This window comes from Sabethes cyaneus, chromosome 1, assembly GCF_943734655.1.
Source record: "Sabethes cyaneus chromosome 1, idSabCyanKW18_F2, whole genome shotgun sequence".
NCBI classification, from domain to species: Eukaryota; Metazoa; Arthropoda; class Insecta; order Diptera; family Culicidae; genus Sabethes; species Sabethes cyaneus.
This window is the reverse complement of record NC_071353.1, coordinates 150,379,870-150,399,174: the sequence shown is the minus strand read 5'-3', so window position 1 is coordinate 150,399,174 and position 19,305 is coordinate 150,379,870. Positions and strand designations below refer to the sequence as shown.

The following is a 19,305-nucleotide window of genomic DNA, read 5'->3' as shown; positions in this document are numbered from 1 at the left end:
TGGTGGAACGACCTTCTCCTCTCAACACCGACGACGGTTTTTCCACACACGGCAATTTTGATGTTAATGTGGTCAAAGTGGCCTCGGCTACCGTAGCTTGATGGTACGGGGTATTGTTCTCGTCCCGCAATGAGTGTATCAACAGCTACGTTACACAACGCAAGGGTGTTCGAATTGCAGATATGTTGAATTAGCCGCAGGGAGGCTTTTGCGGCGGGTACGGTCAGCAGTAGACACCGGATGGTATTGCGACTCGGCCTGTACCAAACGATCCAACGGCCAAGAACACCGATTCACTCGCTCTGCGCCGAATGCTGACGGGCACGCAGGCTCACTGGGTACAGTTGCTAGCGCTGATGTTCTGCGCCTGTGAAATAGTCCAAGAATAAAAGGTCCCTCGAGGACCTTTTCGAGGGATATTAGCCTTTTTCACACACCAGCCTTAGTTTACTTTTTCACATTTTATAATTTGCTTAAAACTATTTTTACCTTTTTTCTTCCTTGTATATCGGCACTATTACTTTTATAATTCTTTTTATCCACGTTTGTTTCTTCGTTACGTGTTTGTAAATTGTTCGCTTTTAGCTCTTTCAGTGTTTTTATAGCTTAACACTAGAATATACAATAGATTTTACAATAGACTTTTTACTTTCCACAATACACTTTTTTTTAACCGCTTGACAATTACCTAGTTTAAATTTACACAACACACGACAAAATCTTCCTTTTTATCTCACCGACAATAATCAAATCGATATAAATATATTTAAAATAGTAACGGACAAAACGATTCTCGCGCACTATTATCGTTTACTTTTCCAAACATCAAATGATATGTTTATCGAGCCTGAGCCCTTTTATAAGTTCGGTCAGTTAAAAATTGAATCTTTAAAAGTTTTTCAATTTCTAACAATCTTTTGTCCTGGCAACCATTATTTACTGTATAATACCCTATGGCTCTGAATACCTTGGTTGTGTTTCTCATGGTATCTGTGGGCAACCCTGTGGGGGGGGACCCCTCCGTCTATCGGGGACGTGGAGGGTTATCCCACTTACAGAGGAATCTTCTGGTTGTATTTGAAAAGGCCTTCCCGAGTGAGTTACCGCTCCGTCCCAGACGAGAGACGCCAGACGTGGAGGGATATAACTCACCCAGTCGATCGCATCACCGTTTCTCTGGCAGATAATTGAGAGAGCTATCCGAAGTGAGCGATCCGTCCGTCCCGGTCGCACTGCGACAGACTTGGAGGGATATCGCTCACGTCGTTGACTGCTAACTCAAACCTGTTGAACTATGCCCGAGAGAGCTTTCCTAAGTGAGTGACCCGTCCGCCCCTCGCAAAGCGAGAGACTTGGAGGGTTATCACCCACTCAGTAGACAGCTTACTCAGGTTGTTTTAGATATGCCCGAACAAGCTTACCCGTGTGAGTGACCGCTCCACCCGAAGGTTTGGAGCGCTATCAATCACACAGTCGACAGCTTGCTCAGAGATGGACTTAGGAAATTTGGATTGGGAATTATGAGCAGATTGAAAAAAGCATGTTAAATTGGCAGAGTTAATTTTATAAAAAATATGTAAACGAAGGTTACAATGGTTAGACCAGCTGGAGCCCTCAACCGAGTTACACGCAGAAACTTTGTTCAACAGGCTTTGTCTTAGGACGGTAAGCCACCTAAGTAAATAAGTAAGTAAGTGCTCTTGAATGCATTCTTTACGTCGATAGTGACCACTGCGCAGTAGCGGTTTCCTCTGCGTTTCTGCTTGGGCGCCTTCTCTGCTGTCTCGGCGACAATCCGGATCGCATCTAGCGAAGGCCTTCCCTTCCGGAACCCAAACTGCCTCTGTGTCAGTCCGTACTCGTCCTCAAAAAAGCACTTTTTTGATGTGACATTCTATATTTTCACAATAACGGAGATAATCGGATTGTGGAGCAAAACGCCTAAAGTTGCATACGCTAACGCTATGTAACTCTGTGAGTTGCAACTACGATACTGATGCTTGTTTTAAATCCAATCTGGCATAATTTGTTTGAGTTGTCGCTTACATTTACCAGTGGCTTAAATTTGCTGCCGTGAATCGCATAAAAGTCCCATTTATATAGGAAACTCCATAGAAAATGGGACTTTCACGCGAGTCACGGCAGTTTGCCACTTTTAACTATATTAGTTTCAGTTTTGTAACTTTTTACAAAATTACAACTGAAATGCAGGCGGAATTTGAAGGTACACCGAATATACTTTCTCGTATATAGAGGTAGTGTTTTTTGTCGAACATTTGCTTACAATTTTCAGTAGCTAGGTAATACAAACATGGGTAGTACCACAACGGGTAGAAATTCTTATCAGGTAATTGCTTCTATTGAGAACATAAAAAACCCGACAGAAAAATGTTGGTTTTCTAAATTGATCTATTCAACGAAATTGTAGTAGTTAAAAGTGGACAAGCTCTCTGGTTGAAATTGAAGAAATTGAGCAACGGGCAACATCATGAATTCTCGCAAGTTACACATCAACGATCTACCCAGCGAAATACTGCAGCATATCTTCGCCTTCCTACCGCACCTGCAGGACCGAAAATCACTTTCCCCGACGTGTCGACTCTGGAACGAGCTGGCGTTCGATTACAGCTATTTGGGACATATCGAGAGGAAAATGATTGTGACAGACGGCACGGTTTCTTCGGGCAAGATTTCACGCTACTACCGCAAAGTTTACCTCATTTTTAATTTAGCCGATGAGCGAAGCGAACAACTATCGACGTGGTTCGAGAAACCCGGCTCGTCCGTGGAAGAATTTGCATGCAATGATTCATCGAAGGGCTTTCTGTCGCTACAGGTGCTTTCCATGTGTCGGCGTGTTAGGAAGGTTAACTTCCGCTTTCCGCTGGTCGTGCCGGATCAATTACCGGTTCTAGACCATTTGGAAGAGCTCGTAATCGCAGAAACGTCCAGGTTTGACGTCTTTCATCTTGCTCCGAATCTACGCCGGCTTGAAATCTCCGGCTATCCTCATGATCTACCAACATCAGTGCAGAAAAAACCGTTTGAGCGTGTTCGGCTGTCTTTTATGAGCGAAACGATTAATGTAATTCCAATGTTTTCGGCTGTAACCAAGCTCACCTCTGTTGATATGTTTTGGAGTCGTATCGATCAACGGCGCTTGGAGGAACTGTGTAAGTTCTGTCCATTGTTGAGCAAACTACGGATATTTGTTTCTCCGATTATTACATCATTACGATGTTTGGCTAGCCTGACGCATCTTAAGGTAGGTTATTTAAAATTGTCATTTTGTTATTCTCATCACAATTTCTTTTCGTTACAGGTTCTTTCTTTAAACAACAAGTGTAGTGCCTTAAGTGGATTATTGAACGACGTTTGTTTGTTCAAGGTTGAAATCGTCGAGTTCTACATGTGGTACAATTTGCATTTCTGCAATTCTTTGCAACGTGCTTTCCCCAACGTTCACTACTTACAGTTACTGTACATGAATGCAATAATAAGGACTGAACGGGTCAGCGACGGTTTTCCGCAGCTTAGAACCTTAGAGGTTACATATCGCGTTGCGGACGATATATTTGAACTGCTGGAAGTGTCTCCCAATCTGCGTGAACTTATTGTGTGTGATTTACGACTATCAGGCAGCCGTCTGCCGCGGATTGACGGTCTACAACAGTTGACGTTGAAGGATAGTGAGCTGGAAGCGACCAACACGATGGCAAAGTTTCCAAATTTGCAGTTTCTAAATTTGTACGGCACTTCTCGGTGCACCTACGCCGAAAAGCTGCCGTCGAAATGCACGGTTAGACGGTATCTCCGAGATCGTAGTGCTGATTAGTTCAACGTTATTTAATAAATGATTAACTAAACTACCTACTACCGGCTTTCATTTTTCACTTATCGTCGTTTGGACTTTTTCGTCTTTTGTGTTATGTGAATGTCGGCTTTTGCTATCTTCTTCCTGTCGTTTTATTGTTGTCCTTTTAGCGTTTATTAGTCATTTTCCATTGTTTTTAACAACTAGACTGTGGTGCTACAAAGCGAAAAGTTGAAATTGATCCGAGGCCCGGAGGGCCGAGTCACATATACCGATCGATAGGGTTCGACGAACTGAGCAATGTATGTGGGTGGGTGATGCTTCATTTTCAATCGCCTATTTCTCGGAGATGGCTGAACCGATTCGCTCGCTGTTACTTTTGTTTGAAAGGTATTATAGTGGAGTGCATCACAATTAAATTTGTTGAGGTCCCTTGAGTCAATTACTGTGCTCAACCCTGCACTCGACAGTTGGCACTCTTGACAACTGTCATCCGAAGCGGAAATTATTCTTACGCCATTCTTTATTCTCGGGTCGCAAAATATAGCCGATTAAACCCTAATAGCTAAACGTACTAAATGTTAATAAACTTAGTGTAGTCCTCAGTAAACCGTTTCTTTTCCTCACCTAAATACGCAACAAAATTGTTTCGTGGTACGACTTTTCGTTTAGAAGTTATAGGTAAAAATGTGAACATTACATGACACGATTTTCTCCGGAACCACATAACCGATTTCAACGATCCTAGTACCACATAAATGCTCTTGCTAAACTTTTCATAAAATTTTATTGAAAACAAACTAGCAGTTTAAAAGTGAACCTTAAAAAATCCGTAGCCGCAAGGTTACCGAGTCTGCTTTGACAAGCGAGTGGTCGTGGGTTCGAATCTTAGTAGAATCTGTTACTCGGAGGCCGGAAGGGTCTCTCGCTACTACCCCAAGTCCCTGGTCGAACCACTGGGGACTTCCGGGGTGGACACTCAAGATCTCTTTTTCTTAGGCTAGCTCGATCTAGAGGGAGAAAATCTCCTTCTCGAGGTCGGCTTTATGACACCGATCAGGGACACACGGCGGCTACTGAAAACTCTCAATTTAGTTGATTAATTTTATTTAACCTAACTTACAATGATTGTGTGGGTGTGTATTACTGTGGTTGCCGGCCGGCTGCTGCTAGATCTGCGGAGGGGCAACTATCGACGTACGAACGGCTGCTGTTGAGGCTGGCAGCTGCTATCGGGGAAGGCGATTGCCTTCGGCTTCGGTCTTTGCTGTCTGTTCCGGCCACTGCCTGTGGCTTTAGCTGCTGCTTGCGGGAAAATTGCCGCTCTCCGGATGGGTGGCTGTCAGATGTGCCACTGCCAGCGTGCGTGTCGCACTCAAGGAGCGAGGAGTTGCTCGTCGTTGTCGTAATCTCCAATGCAGATGGATTTTCCACGGTGAACCTCCTAAACGGCACGTAACTGCCTCTGATAGTTCTTCAGGGTTAAACTTAATGGGTCTATCGGAAGGAATGAAAGGGCTGGTCTTAGCTACTATTCGCTTTTGGCTCGATCAATCGTTTTACAAACTGGATTTAGTTTTACCTGATTTCTGCACAGTATTATTTCGACGTATATCTTAAGCTTATAGCTCTCAAGCTTAGGCTATCTTTTAATTTTATCAGACACTAGTAGGGGGATTAGGGGCATAATGAGCACACGGGGCGAAATGGGCACCCCTCTTTTCTACGAAAGTAAGCATTCTGTAACATCATGTGGCATGCGAAACAATGCTGTAGGTACTACAGTATCAATTTATCAAAAAATGAGTGATCTATACTTTTAAAACACGGAGTTATATTAAAAAACTTAACTAGGTTCTCAGACGCTGAAAAAATTATAATTTTGGTGCACTACCAAATAAGCTTTTACGATCATTTAAATATCTTAATCTATCAAGTGTACACTGCAACATGATGTATACATTGTATCTCAAATTTCACCTTCATTGAAGTTTTGATTTTATACTATAATTAGTGTAAACACCCATTTTTACTTTAACCACTTGACTGGGGGCGAAATGGGCACCCTTAGGTGGGGTGAAACGAGCATTACGTCGCATTAACTAACCTGTCAGTTTCTTTGTTTATCGCATCAATGCTTGTTTACAGTGATGGTATGAATATGCCAAGGGAATCTGGAAGACATAATTGGTCAAAAAAGGCCTTACAAGCGGCCTTGACCACTATAAGGCGAGACGGAATATCCACAAAATAAGTCGCCAAGTACCACGGCATTCTGCGGAAGACGTTAGCCCGGTATGTGGGGCCATACGAAAGGGAAATTTCGGGGCAGGAGGTGGACCAAATTGATTCCTTCAAAACTGTTTTCGTTCCCGCTGCAGAACAAGAGCTGGTGGTCCATATTTTGTATATTATTTCGATGCTACGGTGTTACTACCCATGAAATCAGAACCCTCGTATACCACCTGGTAGAGGGAAACGGAAAAGCATATGTCTTCAACACTAAAACACAGCTAGCTTAAGCGTCATCCGAAACATTCCTTGTGTGCTCCAGAGGCAACCTCCGCGGCTCAATTGGCTTTAAGCGGCTTGCGGTCAATAGTTTTTTCGACGTTTTTACACGTTTTATGTTTGTGTACGTATGGGTGTGTATGTGTATGTGTTTATGTGTATGTATGTGTGTATTTTTGTGTATATGCATGTGTGTGTATGTGTGTGTGGTTGTTGTACTTATATACACCCTTCAAGCATGTGTTTATAAGGGTGCTCATTGTGCCCCACACACTGACCGATTTTTTGTTTTTGAAGCATGAATTTAAATTGCAATTTTCGTCATCATGTCAATTATTTTTCAATTTGTTAATAGTATGCCTTTGATTATCGATAGTGAATGTATGTTTTGCAATGACGACACTTTAAAAATTCAGTCATTTTGGGTGCTTAAATCAGCCAACAAGTTAGGGTGCTCATTATGCCCCTAATACCCCTAATAGTTTGGTTAAACTTGCACGTGTAACTTTAGAATATTTTTCGTCAACCTTTTTCCTTTGCTGATTGAACTTGAAATGACTGAGCCCTCCTTGGCTAATTATCTATAACCCTTTTTCAGCTCTAATTTCCCTTTTTCCTTCCTTTTCATACTTCCATCCTACTCCAAATATCCCCATTTTCCGGCAGATCTTGTCAGTGTTATTTGTTGCGTTAATTTTGTGTGTGAGTAGATTTACAATTATATTTGAAATGACCGTTAGCCGCTCATCATTCTATCTAGCTCTTTCCTTATTTTCCCTACTTTCATTTGAGCTTCTGTTTTATTAATCATAATATACGTATCAATTTAAATCAATATTATCGTAGCATACTTATCATAGCATACTTATCATAGTCTAGAATCATAGCATATTTATCATCGATTCAATAGTTTAACTAATTATAGCGTGGATCTCAATTCGATCACCACGAACTCTAGTATGCTTGTTACTCTCTTACTCCGGCTTTGAGTGCTCTTAGGGGGTTCTATGGGGCAAAGTTTTCGAACGGTACTCTGAAACAAAAACCATGGTATCTCTTACAATTTTGCAGAAAACGCATGCTTTTTGTAAGTACCATGAAAAAGCTATTCAAATTTATCATGATTCTTGTACAAGTAATATGTTCTCAGATAATTTTACCACCTTTCATGGTCATGTCTAGTAATTTTGACTACGATTCTGTTATTTTTGTTATGTATCGGGGTGGCGCCGAAAGTAACGCATAGTAAATTTGGCCAGAACACTGCTTAAGTTAAACAGAAATCTTTTCTGCAAAAATTCACTGGTGTGTCCTCTTAATTTTACCCTCTAATATGGTAACAATTACCATGATTCTTGTTTCAGTGTAACAAATCAAGCCATTCGATGTCAAGTGACTTTAGCATGGGTTTGTTCTCAGGCCCCTCCATTTACCCTTCCTTCGTGCTGAATTCTATACTTACCCCCTGAAGCCTCTTGACAGTGCAAATGTCCCTCCTATAGTTAAGTGTACTGGTCAGAGGCACGAATGAGTCCTCGCCAGGGGCGGCTGTAATATGGGATAGTACTGGCAGTGAGGAATAAGTGGGTAAAGTAGATCAAGCTTTGAAGGAAGGGTAAACCCCAATACACGCAAGCACGCATACAATTTAAAATAAGCATATCGCTCACTCAATAGCGATTATAGCCAAAAGAAATGCAGTGCAGGTCATACAGCAAACACCCGGGCGATATTGCAATAGATCAACTATACTGGTCGCAGTAATGAGTCCACACATGCACTATGGGCCAGAAATTAAAATTTCGGGACAAAAATGTTCTCGGTTAAACAGCATGTCTCAGCTCAATGTGGTTTTCGGCAACTTTTTGAATAAAAAATTGATGCATATTTTGAAGTGGTCGCCCAATATTTAAGCGTTACTTAAACAACAATTTAAGAAATAACTTTTTGAGTAAACTTTTTTTCACCTTTTTGGTTTCAAAATATTAAAGATAAACGAATTTTAAGTAATTTTTCTGAAGATATGAAACTTCTACCTTTTACCTATTTTCAGCAATAGACCTTTGTTTATAAACGACCCCTCAAATCACGTTTCTTCTTGTAACATGTTTATTTCAACAGACAGCTCAATGTGATGTTCTAGAAAATATTTTGCACATAAAAGAAGAATATTTTTGCTGAAGCCTGTTTTACTTTATATGCAATTATTAATAAGATATCTTTAACCCTTTATAAGGCCGTGGCAATTATTTTGCCACCAACGAAAAATATTTGTTTTGCGTCTATAATGACATCAATATAATTATAGAAGCAAAATAAAAAATGTTTGTTGGTGGCAATATAGTTGCCACTGCCTTATAAAGGGTTAAGGCCTTATATACAGTTAGAATTTTCGAAAAATTGATTTTCTGTTTATATCATAATCGTAGTGTACATATATTTAACTATGCACACAAAAAATTTCATACCAATCCGGCAAATATTAACGAAGTTATACGCATATTTGTAACGATGTGTCAGAGCGATTGAAGAAGGAACGCATAACTTTGAACGCGCGTTTCTCGAAACCGTGTTTTCAAAGTCGGTTAGCAGGATTTCTCGAAAACGGCTGAACCGAATCACTTCAACACATGTGTTCTAAGGATATATTCTACAGATCCATTGAAGGTTTTTCCGTATCGATTAATATTTCTTATTTTATGGACAATTTAAGAGGAAAATTTACCTCAAAAATAGATTATTTATGTTTAACAAGCCGCTATTTCGTCAAAAATGATTATATTGCTAAATCCTTCGCTCTATAGATCTCCAATCTATAGATATATTTTATCACCGATTCCTTTTTGGTTTTGTGATTTTTGATGATTCAGTCCAACCCAAGCAACCAAAAGTTCGAATTTTACTTAAAAAACGAACTCAGAAGTTCACATTTGGTACACTGTTAGTTCCGCGGAACTTTACGGCTGCTTTATATGGAACTATACGTGTAAACCGAACTTAAGTACCGCTAGTAACTAAAACTAAACTTGTTAGAAACTAAAAAGTTTCTAAACAACTTTTTAATTCCCTTCAAAACAACTTTCAAGTTCTCATCAAGGACTTGAAAAACTTTTTTTGAACTCTTTTTGACAAAGTTCAACGAAAGCGCCGATCGTACTTTTATTCAGCTTGAAGGTTTACGACAATTTTTTCTATTCGACTGTTAATCAACGTTGTAGCTTGTAACTATAGAAATGTTTATTTATAGAAAGATTATTTTAATATTTGTTTTGAAACGATGGTTCTACAAGTGATGAAAGGACGGTAGGGGAAAGAAATGAAAATTTGGTGAAGGAGGGGAAGAGCGGAAAGAAAAGGAGAGGGGGGGGGGGAAATTGGTAGCTACGCTTGACAAGTAGTCATTTTGACTTATTCTAAGTTCAGTTTCTTTCGCAAGTTGAAAAGCGTGCTGTATGAAATTTAAACATTGAATGTAAACTTGAAAGTTCGATTAATTACTTCTAAATGTTAGCTGCATAGAGTTCTCTTCATAATCTTTCGTATGGCTGGTTAAGCAAAAAATATACTTTTAACCGGACTTTTGGTTGCTTGGAAAGATATCGTGCTCACCGCAAGACGCCTTGTTTTAGAAGCATTCCAGCAGTTTAACTATAGCAGCTAGTTAAATGGCTTTTTTCATGCACAAAATATGTCAAAATACAGCCAAAAGCTGCTGTAAGATGTATACAAATTTTCACTTTAATCAGGTAAAAGGATTTTTTCTAGAAAAATCCACTTTTTTAAGCCTCCTATCTGTATATAACTCATTAATAATCGCTTTTTAGTGAATTCAAAGGGCACGGATCAGACGATAATAAGTGTGTTTGAGTCAAATCAGCAGCAGAACTTTTGAAGTATTCATTAAATCCACCTAAGAAATGACGAAAATTAGAGTGGTTTTACTTACTACGACGGGAATTAGAAATAAACCCTGAATGAAAATAAAAAGGTTTGACAAAACTTAAACGGGCCGGCTGGACTGCTTGACTGGACAGCATGATTCATCTGCTCGACTCAACTGCTTGATTCGACTGCTCGACTCGACTACTCGACTCAACTGCTCGAATGAACTACTTGGCTTAACTACTCGATTGGACTATTCGAAACGGCAGCTCGACTAAACTGCTTCTTAACTCGATTGCTCGATTGAACAGCTCGACTAGACTGCTCGACTTAACTGCACGACTTCAGCTTCTTTGGCTCGAGCAGCACGTTCCTCACAATTATTTGGAAGATTTGTACCTTTGAGCTTAGCCACTCAACCCGACTGTTCGACTCAACTACTTGACTTAACTGTTTTATTCGACAGCTCGACTTAACTGCTCGGTTGGACTGCTCGACTCAACTGCTTGACTTCTGTTTGATTACACAGCTCGACTTAAATGCTTGATTCAACTGCTCGATTGGAGTACTCGACTCGACTCAACTGCTCGAATAAACTGTTCGACGGAACTACTAGACTTAACTACTCGATTTAACTGCTCGACTCGCCTGCTCAACTCGATTGCTTGTCGTGATATCATATGGTTGGTGTTAAATCAGACCGGACCAAGTGGCAAAATTTAAAAAAGCGTTAATGATAGCAAACGATCAAGAATTTTCTTAGCAACATTTTACCACAGACAACCAGACATAACACTCGTTTTCCATTCTTCGTACCGATTAAACAGTCATTTCAAATTTGGGCTTAGTTGGGAATGTCTCCGTTTTGGTCAAAGTGGCGCTTTTTGACGAAAGAAGGGGAATTCCTCATAAAAATACTTGCTACTTCGAGGGATACCCATGTTACTATTTGATATTTGGGAATGTCGATCATAGATGGTGCTAGTGTTCAGGCTAAATGTGAGGTACGATTATTTTTGTTGATTTTTCTTCCAAGAGTTACGTCTGTTTGTCTGTGATTTTACTCTGATCAGACTATCAGACATAACTTTGGACTTTGGGTTTCAGTCCAATATTTTTTTCTGAAAGCTCATTAAAATAGTTTCCATTTGACATTCCCTTCATCCCCCAGGTTTCGTATTCTACTAAGACGCTCCAAAAACTTCAGATTACCATCATTTAAATCGATTCCATGGTTCAAAAGTTATGAATGTTTAAAGAAAGAAACGTGTAAATGGTAATTTTTGGGATCACACAAACTCAAAAAAGAGAACTCTCAGTGCCAAATAAATATACGGGTCTCAAATTTACTGTAATAAGTAATGTAATTGAATCATATCGGAGCAATTTTGAATTTATCGATGTCTTTTTTCATAAAATGAACTGACGAACTGACATGACACATAGAAGAAAATCCTTCAAAAACCATCGTCCTACACATTTTGCTTTCACACTAGCGCCCTCTGTTATGCATGTTGCGGAGTAGCTTGCATTTGCAGGGTTTTATGCTGCAGGATTTTTACATTTGTATGGTTTTATACTGAAAACTCGAAGCAACACTCGCGCGCCGCCGTGTGGTCATTTTTGAAAAATGAGTGGTTTTTGATTGGACAATGTAATTTACGTGAGCGTCTCGTCTGTTTGTCTGTGATTATACTAAAATAATACATAATTGAAGAAAATAATCAATATTAACAATATTTTTTGTTCATTTAAATTATTTTAGGGTAATTTATTTTTTCCCAAATTTGTCTACTTTCCAAATATATGTACCAAAATTTTTCGTATGGGTAAATAAAATCGGTAAATCACTGTATTAGATATCATCTGAAACGCATCGGAGCCTTGCTCAACATGGCCACAGAGAACAGACATCCAAGCGAAAGGTCCCCACTTGGATAAAACTTATGTCAAATTAGTTGGGAAACTATAGTGATGGTGTCGCTAAAGGCGCATAAAATTCTACACTGAACTCACAACAGCTAGCTTCTGGCGCTAGCATAACGCATATAGGTCATATATACTAGCGCCAGAGGAGCCATAGGTTGTCAGTGTGCAAATCAAAAGAATCATTTAGTTGGGAAACTATAGTGGTGGTGACGCTAGCATATTAGGTGATTTTAAATTGTAATTTTATACAAGAATTCCCGAAAAATTTGTTCCTGAATGGATGTCTGTTCTCTGTGACATGGCAGTTAGGTAGGTTGAAAAACACTCCACCTGAAACATATCGTCAAATTTAGTCCTCAATCCTCTTGGATTATTATGGTAATAAAACCAGACTGCATCGTCGATGCGACGGCGGCGATGACATGCTAAGGATTCTCAGCGTTTAGATTACTGCGCGAGGAATCACCGTCTACCATTGTTGCTTTATAACTTTTGCCGGAGTCGTATGCTTTGGTGCTGGGTTCTGAATTTTTCCTGGCAAATTCGTGGAATACGTTTTGTAGAAAAACCGGTTTCGAATCCACTAATCCTCCCAGGCCCTGCGGATCGCTGGTAGTGATTAACCTTTGCACCACAGCGGACTGGACAAAAGAGAGACTCCACAATCAGAGGGATTGACGAAAGGGCGGGGCGGTTTCTTAGGAGGAAGATTCAAATGGGAAAAGGAGTCCGTTGCTCTTGCATTTGGAACGATAGCTGTTGTACAAGTGGTTGAGAGACAAAGAGGCCCCGAGTAAGATTAGGCAATCAGCTACCCAACAAACATTTTTGTTGAATAACAGTTTATCAAGCGCGTTTACTGGATATTAGCTGTATTATGGTTGAATAAACTGCTCTTCAAAAAAAAAATGTTTGTTGGGTAGTACATATATTATATTACCGATTTTCTTTTGGTTTTCTGATTTCCGACGATGACTGCAGTTCATAGATATCGTGGTTAGAGCAAAACGTCTTATTTGAGAAGTGTTCTAGGGGATTACCTGTAGCAACTATTTCAATAGTCATTTTTACAAATAACATATGTTTATTTGTAGTTGGAAGTAACCGTAGCATGTGCACAAATTTTCACTATAATCAGTTGAAAGGTTTCTAAAGGTTCTTAAAAAACATTTTTTTGACCTCCTAACTGTATTTAACTTCTTGTCCAGTTACCTGCACCGGGTCAGACACTGTTGCAATTCGCTGATCAGGAATTGGCGGTTATTTTTCCGCTAGCCAAGAAATGAGCCCGATAGGGTACGGTAGGGTTTATCCCTGGTGAAGGGATACCGACTGCAAATACTTACCTTCAATAGAGGTTTTCCGTCAGATCATACCCCTTCTTTTCTTATTTTTTCTCGAAAGTACTCCCAATACGAGTGATAATGGTGCAAAAATATATTTTTTTCGTTGACTCTAGAATTTACTACGATTTTTCAAACAATGTAAATTGCAAGAATGGTGAGTTTCTTTTCACCAAATCACGAATGTTGAGTTTTAAAAAATTCGTTTCGGCTGCACTGTTTATTAAAATTTTCAGATTTTCTGGCAGCATTGCACAACAGATATTGACATATGTGTATCAGCGGTTGAGTGAAAAGGACAAAACGAATGAAGCTAACGATTACCTTCTTTTTCGTTTCGTGCGTTGCTTGCCACAAGAGTAAAGAGTGGCATAAATGGTTTCGAAGTGGTGAAAATAGAGGACACTGGTACAAAAAGGCATGTAATACATCCGAGAAGTGACGGGTTGAAATATACGTATTTTAGTTTTTCATTTTTACAGTAGTTAGAGGTTTTAATAAAGAAAGTTTTATATGGGTATAATTTCTAAGAGTCAAAACCGAACATTTAGTGGAAAAAAAAATTTTGACGGAAAACCTCTATTATCTTTTCCGGATTGCGATTGGAATCATCTAAAACGATCATTCCCACTGCTGAGCAGGTCCATAACCGCCAGACTCGAGGCGATGAACATCAGACCATCGAACAGCGATCGAAGTTTGTGGCTCGTTTGGCACGTTATTTACCTTGTTGTCTTGAGCTTTATAATGGGGTCAGGCATCAATTTTTTTCTTATAATGGTTGTCCTTCCAATAGACGGAAGGAATGGTAGTAGAAAGCAATGCAACATAGGTGCTGATAGTATCCAAACAGGGTGGGACAAGACGTGAAGAGGAAAGAGCGGAAAATTAGGTAAGGGAGGGTCATTAAAGTAGCTTTACCGTCCCTCTTTACCCAAGCTGGGGGATCCGCTGATCGAACCAAGCTATAATGGGAGCCAATTATGGCCGAATTCGAACTCAACTTCTCCTCGCAGGTTCTGTAGCTCGCCGGTATTGGTGAACCTTTGAACCACAGCGGACTGGATAAAAAGGAGAATCCTCAAACTCCCTTATTAAGCGTGCGACGTACTTAAAAGTCCACCAACACTGGTGAGTCTCTGTTGAGTCACTGGTGAGATTAGGTTTTAGGTTTCTGCAACAAAGAAACAACCCAAACTCCGAACGATCGGTTTTTGTTTGTTTTTTTCAAGAACTTTTTCATATCAGTTTATTTAACTTATTTCCTTTTCTTCCATAAATCGGCTGGCTGGGAACACACACACACAGTCACACAGTCACATGCGTCGTGTTTCTTGTGTGCGTGCCTCCCGTGGCCCTCCCAGCTGCTGCTGCTCAATCAATCAATCAATCAATCAATCAATTGTGTTACTTAGCTTAGCTAGTTACGCTAGTTTAGTTGTTGTTTGCAGGTTTTTTTTCTTCTGTTTTCTGCTGTGTGTGCCCCCTGTGTTTCGTTTGTGGTTTCTGGTTTTCTGTTGTTCCCCACGAAGGGGGGAGGGGGTGAGGGGTCAAAAACTAGTTCGGCAAAATTCGAATGTAGTAAAATATTTGCAATCCAATCCACTGCTATGCGATTGTTTAGCTCTCTTCTGTCTCTATCGGATGTGTGACTGTGTGTGTTGTGTTGTGTTGTGTTGAGTTCTATTTTGATTGTTTCTTAGTCTATTGCCTGCACAACTTTGCAAGTTGTATGTGTCTGTCTGTGAGTGTGGATGTGTAATTATTGTTGTTTGTTGTTTGAAACGGGGCATTTTACAGAATAATAATACACATTAACACATTTTTCTCTGGTTTCCTCGGTAAGGTTGTAAGGAAATGAAACGGAAAAACGAACGAACGAACGAACGAAACTCATTGTTTGTTTGTTTGTTTGTTTGGAAAAGCCGGAGAGAATGATTGTGGGTTTTTGTTTCCTCTTCACTTTCACTAAAGTTAAGCTTACACATTAGCTAAAAAAATTTTCGCTTTTCTGTTTTTGTTTTTGTCTCTGCTTATCTAGATGAACATTTTTTTCCTCTTTTTTTGTTTTGTTTCATTATTTTCACAACTTTTGCACTATTTACACTGTGTACCTTCTTGTTGTTGTTGCTGCTAGTTTAGATAGATCGATCAAAGTTTGTGTTTTTTCCTCTGTTTTTTTTTCTTTTGCCGGACGCAGGTTGATCAGTTCAAAGCTCTACGCCAGCTCAGTAATGTACAGTTTGCTGGTGATTTTATTGTTCTCATTTTCTCTCTTTCTCGCTCACTTTTGGACCTCATTCTTCACAGAAGATGAAGCTCTTTCAGTTGCGGGTTTTTTGTTTGTTTTTGTTAAATGTTTATAGCCTGGTTGTTTGTTTGTTGTTGTTCTGTGGAGATGTGTGTTTGCTTGTGTATTGTTTTATGTTTCGTTTCAAACGCTTTCAATGGTTGCATGATTATTTGTCTCGATTACATTGTTTTTTTTTTGTTTTGTTTTGTTTGTTTGCTTTGTTATGTTCAAATTCTGAATAGTACGAACGAAAGAAGCACAATTTATCGGCCTTTGTTTTTGTTTGTTTTCTTTTTACAATAATGCATTTGACTAACTAGGAGATCAAAATGAATTATTTCTTTACACTTACCTCGTCTCTTTTCTTCTCTTTTTTCAGTATGTATTTGTTTCCTCTTCGTCTGCTTCTTAGATATTCTCTTGCGAAAAAAAAAATAAAAAAATAAAAATAACCCTTCTCTATATTTATATCAATTATAATAATATCTTGGCTTGCTATGTTTTGTTTTTTTTTCTCATAAAACAAACGCGCGCGAATCTCGCTGAGCTGCGCCTTCGAGTTTTGAAACCCTAGGTGGCAGCTTCAAACAAAATACAAATAAAAAAAAACGAAAAGAAAATCTCGACCTACAAACTAGTAATCGTTTTAAATTTAAAATAAATAAACTGAATAAAATAAGAAATCCAGCTTTTCTTCTCTGATACTAGGTAAAAGGGATGGAAGTTGGGAGGGGGCTCAAGGGAGACGGGGGGGGCTTGTAGAGCCCCAAACATCTTCCTCTTCTTTGTTTGTGCAAACTCCAACAGAAGAAGATAGAGGAGAGGGGAAGTGAGGACGGGGGGAAGGCGGGGAATAACGTCTGTTTTATAAACAAAAATGGCTCACTCACTCAAATAGAAGAGACAAAAAAAAGTACGTTCCAGTGCGGCGCGCACGGTGGCGCCTCCCTTGATTGGTGGTGGTGAGCAGTTGAACTAAAAATTAAAGCATTTTCTCACATTTCTTGTTTGTTTGTGTTGAGTAACTGTACAAAAACGTAGTTTGCAAACCCTGGCCCTTTCGTATTGCACTGACTGGCGTCAAATTGCGGTGGAGGGTCTCGCACTTAAAAAATAAAATCCTCGCTTGTTTTTTTTTTGTTTTACTGTGTCGTCCGTCATAGGTTTTTTTTGCGGTTTTTAAATAGTGGCCCGCCCCCCTGAACTTTGATCCAGCTTGGGGCCGATCACAAATCTCTTGCTGCCTGCTTGCTGGATGAAAACTTAATACGAAAGTATACGAATAAAACGATTTTTCAGACAATGGAAAAAAACAAAATGGACGTAAAATTGAGTTTGCTGCTCTTCTGCTTCAGCTGCTTCAGCAGCCGCTCACGCACGCAGTTTGACGTTTACAGAATCAACGCCGGCTGCGCCGGTTGCTTTTCTGTTGGGGTTTCCATAGTGACGCTGCGTCTGTTGTTTATTTTGTGTTCATATATTTACAATTGCTCGACTGCCGAGACTTCGACTACTGATTCTGGGCTGGTCCATTGTTGGTTCTTTTTTTTTAGCTCGGCGATTTTTGTTTGTTTGTTTATCGAGAAAAGTAAAAACAGTATGGCTAATCGCTTTGTTTTTCCCGCAATCACATCACAATCCCGCAATCAATCCAATCGTGTGCAGAGTGTAGTAGTCAATCTGTTTTTGTTTTTGCTTCGTTTTGTTTCGTTTGTTTTGCATGAGATCAATGCTGATTGTTGCTTTTCTTTGTATGTAAGTGTGTTCTGCCTGCCTCTAGGCGGGTAGGGTCAGGGATGTGTGCTTTTTTTTCTAGTTTGGTAGGTGCTACTAATACTACCACGGAGGAAAACAAACAAAAAATAGAACACGACTCTCTCGAAAGACCGTCTGCCGTCTCCTGCGTTCTGTTCTGTTGCGTCACTTCGGCCAAACAAAAAAAGTATTTTTTTGTTGTTTTGTTTTCTACAGTTTCGTAACTTTTTACACAGCTTTTTTAGTTTTTACTTTTGTTTGTCTCGTAATATAGGCACTGTTTTTTCATCTTAAAATTTAGTTTCACGATTTTTGTTTTTCTCCAAAAAAAAAAACAAAGAATTTAAAATAGTCTGTACGTGTCGGCCGTGTTTCCGGGAAGGGGGAAGTAGTAGATGATGTGGAAGTAAATTTGAAAGGAAACGCATACCAATTAATCGGTTCGGGAGGCGGAAGCTTCCTGCTGGTGGCCCTGGCCTCCTCCCAAACCGCCACCGCCGCCGGCGGTAAATTCCTGCTTTACCGATCGGCGACGTGCGGCAACGGCAGCAGCTGCCGCGGCGGCGGCTGCCGCAGCCATCAAGCTGTTATAGTGGGAGTCCACGCCGGAACTGGGTTCCGACTCCGCCACGGCCGTGGCGTGCGGAAGCTCCGCCAGGTCCGCTTCGACGACGCCCAGTCCCAGAGCTGCCGTCGTCTCGTCAACGACGGCCGACAATGCCGCGGCAGCGTCACTGCCGCCGACTGAGGCCACCGCCGCTGCTCCACCTACTACTACTCCTCCTCCTCCTACTCCTCCTAATCCTGCTCTGTTATCGTTACGGTTACTGCTAGCGTTATTGTTATTGTTACTATCGTTACCGTTATTGTAGCTATGGTTACTTAGATTACTTAACATTAGGCTGCTACCGCTGCTGTCAACAGTTTGGCTCTGATTTTGCTGCTGCTGATGCTGGCTTACGGTAAGGGACATGGAGTTAATCTCATGCTATTCCTTTACCAAACGGTAGATGTGATGCTGCGCTCCATGCTCCGACGTCGAAACCTCGAACACGAATGCCACGCACAGTAGCGTCTCGTCGGTTTCCTTGTTGGAGACGACCTACAAAAGAAGAAGTCAGAGATTAGTGTCTGTTCTTTAACACAATAAAACTAGTGAAATTAGATTATGTATTCAAGTTGATTGCGATTGCCATAAACTGACATAAAAATAATAAAAAAGTTGTAAAAAAATACATTAAACCGTTCTGATTTGTTTTACAGATTCCTCCGGATGTTGTATTTGGTGAGTAAACGAATAATTCGGCCAATGTTTTGTGTAAAAGTTCATATAATAATACGTAAAGATCAAATTTTACCGAAGCAAGACTGGTGGCCCTCGTGCAAAAATAGGGAAAAAACACAACAGAAAAAGAAGCTAAATTGAGACAAAAATTGGCGGAAACGAACCAAGCAAAAACGGAAAAGAAAAGTAAAAACGGGACATCTAACTGACCAGCAAAACGTGACAACAAGAGGAAAAACGAGACTGAAAAATTAGAACAACAAGAGAAAAAACAACGAAACGAGAGACCGGGGAAAAAAGGAGAAAAACGGCAGTAAAAAGTGAAAAAAGGGAGGGAAAACCCAACAGAAACAGCATAGAAAACGGGAAAAATAGCCTCCAAAAGGGAGGAAACAAGAGAGAAAAATAGGGAAAGCGAGACGAAAATGGTAAGACGGGACAGAAAAAGATAGGAAACCGGGGAAAGGAAAAAAGGACAACCAGAGAAGTCGAA

The 19,305-nt window shown here is 40.1% G+C and overlaps 1 protein-coding gene across 1 annotated transcript in view; it reads right to left on the bottom strand.

The window, feature by feature from the left end:
* Nucleotides 1-17,333: 17,333 nt before the first annotated feature.
* The window catches only part of LOC128738916 (protein scalloped), a 459,239-nt gene continuing 457,267 nt past the window's right edge, over nucleotides 17,334-19,305 (bottom strand). Inside the window, exon 9 of the mRNA XM_053834405.1 lies at nucleotides 17,334-18,629. Within this exon, the coding sequence (XP_053690380.1) occupies nucleotides 18,516-18,629 (114 nt within the window). The 3' untranslated portion in view covers nucleotides 17,334-18,515. The remainder of the gene's footprint in view (nucleotides 18,630-19,305) is intronic.